Source organism: Cicer arietinum, chromosome 5 (genome assembly GCF_000331145.2).
Source record: "Cicer arietinum cultivar CDC Frontier isolate Library 1 chromosome 5, Cicar.CDCFrontier_v2.0, whole genome shotgun sequence".
Taxonomy (NCBI): Eukaryota; Viridiplantae; Streptophyta; class Magnoliopsida; order Fabales; family Fabaceae; genus Cicer; species Cicer arietinum.
This window is the reverse complement of record NC_021164.2, coordinates 68369791-68371548: the sequence shown is the minus strand read 5'-3', so window position 1 is coordinate 68371548 and position 1758 is coordinate 68369791. Positions and strand designations below refer to the sequence as shown.

The following is a 1758-nucleotide window of genomic DNA, read 5'->3' as shown; positions in this document are numbered from 1 at the left end:
GTCATGGTGGTTAAGTGTTGTTCTTGAAACTTATGTAGACTCTGCACCTAATTCAAGAGCTTATCGATACAAAGAGAGCAAGTATTCATATAGATTTTGCTTCTACATTTCTGATATTCATGTTACTCATCATAGTTAACTCAACTTTTGTTCTTGAAATTTATGTAGACTCAAATAATAAATAATTCAAGAGCTACCTAAATAAAAAACTCAAAGACACTAAAATAATGATAAAAAAATATCTAAAATCATATTGAGACAGTTTTAATACTAACTTACACTTATATAAAACGGTGTCCATTGTTGGATATACACTTTCAATCAGATTGCAGAAACTAAAAAAAGCACGAAAAGTAAAGAACCTCTCCTTCCTAGAAACAACTTATCTAGATGAGCATAACCAAAGTAATTGATGAATTTAAATTGTCTTGAAAATATGTACAAAAAAACCAACTAGCCAAACTAGTAGAATCTTGAAATGATCAATGAACCGGACAGCCTTTAACAAAAATGCCCTTTGCAGTAGGACAAGAAGCCAATGGGCATCCTTCATTACCAGTTCCCCACCAATCAAGCGAAATGCCGTTTGTACCCAAAGTAAGAAACAGCAAGATTGTCATGAATGCAGTTCCAGCATCAAGACCACCAGACAGAACATAATTGTAACGTTTCCACCAATCTTGTTTGTATCTATATACAATGTACCCTGAGATAAATCCAACAGCAATCCAACTAGTGAAGTTGACAGCAGTTGCAGGTGGCATCATTGATGTGGCACCCAACAAAACAGGCATGTGAATTAGACGTATCCATGTTTGTCCTGGGAATGCCTTGTGAGCTAGCCAAACTAGTAAGGGTGCAATGGCTCCACCAAGGAAGAACCAATTCACATTGCTATATTCACCGAGGTTTCCGAAGATTCTGCGTGGTCCAAGAAGTCCCCATATAACTGATGCATCATAAAAGACATTGTCCATTGGGCATGTCCAAGGGCTATCATCTGGTAGTTTGGAAGTATCACAAAGGTCAGGGACTGTCCCCATCAACCACCATGCAGTTACTGTGTATACAAGTACTGATATGAATGTTCCTACCACCTGCATAAAGTGCAGCCGCATTTAGGATCTGTTTGGATAAGCAGCATAATTATGAATGTTTATGCATATGCTACTTTGTATAACAAAAGATAAAATAAAGTCAAGTTATTTTTAAATAGGTTATAAGCTGTTTTAATAAGCTATCTTGAATAGTTAGATACATATGTTAAAAATAGCTTATGAACATGTCATAAATTGTGTTCATAATCTCTTCCAAACAACCTCACAAGTGCTTATCTCGGAAGATAAACTCAAATAAGGGCATGTTTGGATTAATAAAAGAACTCTTAATATGTGAGACTCCAGAAGTGGTTGAAATTTAGTGAGAGAAATCATAAGTCATTAACTAACCTGAGCCATGAACATTGTTCTAGGTGGAATCTTCATATAGTGACCAAGTTTAAAGTCTTGCAAAAAGGTTTGTGCCTGAGCCATGCTAATGTAGCCATACACCTTAAAGCACATGTTAGCCACGGGGCGCTCCGGATACATGTAACCGATGATGTATTCTGTTATAATGTTTAAGCCTGGTTGCTGTTAAAAAGAAAGAGAAGAAATCTTAGACAATTGTCATTCTCATTAGAAACAAAATCATGTTAACAAGCTTTGTACGTAAATTGTTAAGATACCTGATTTGTAGTGGCTGCTATTATACCGATCG

The 1758-nt window shown here is 35.9% G+C and overlaps 1 protein-coding gene across 1 annotated transcript in view; it reads right to left on the bottom strand.

The window, feature by feature from the left end:
- Positions 1-225: 225 nt before the first annotated feature.
- Positions 226-1758, bottom strand: part of LOC101495349 (oligopeptide transporter 6-like) — a 3960-nt gene continuing 2427 nt past the window's right edge. The window contains exons 5-7 of the mRNA XM_073368187.1: positions 1727-1758; positions 1449-1631; positions 226-1097 (exon numbers count right to left, since the gene is read on the bottom strand). The exon at positions 1727-1758 is cut by the window's right edge and continues 5 nt beyond it. Of these exons, the coding sequence (XP_073224288.1) occupies positions 483-1097; positions 1449-1631; positions 1727-1758 (830 nt within the window). The 3' untranslated portion in view covers positions 226-482. The remainder of the gene's footprint in view (positions 1098-1448; positions 1632-1726) is intronic.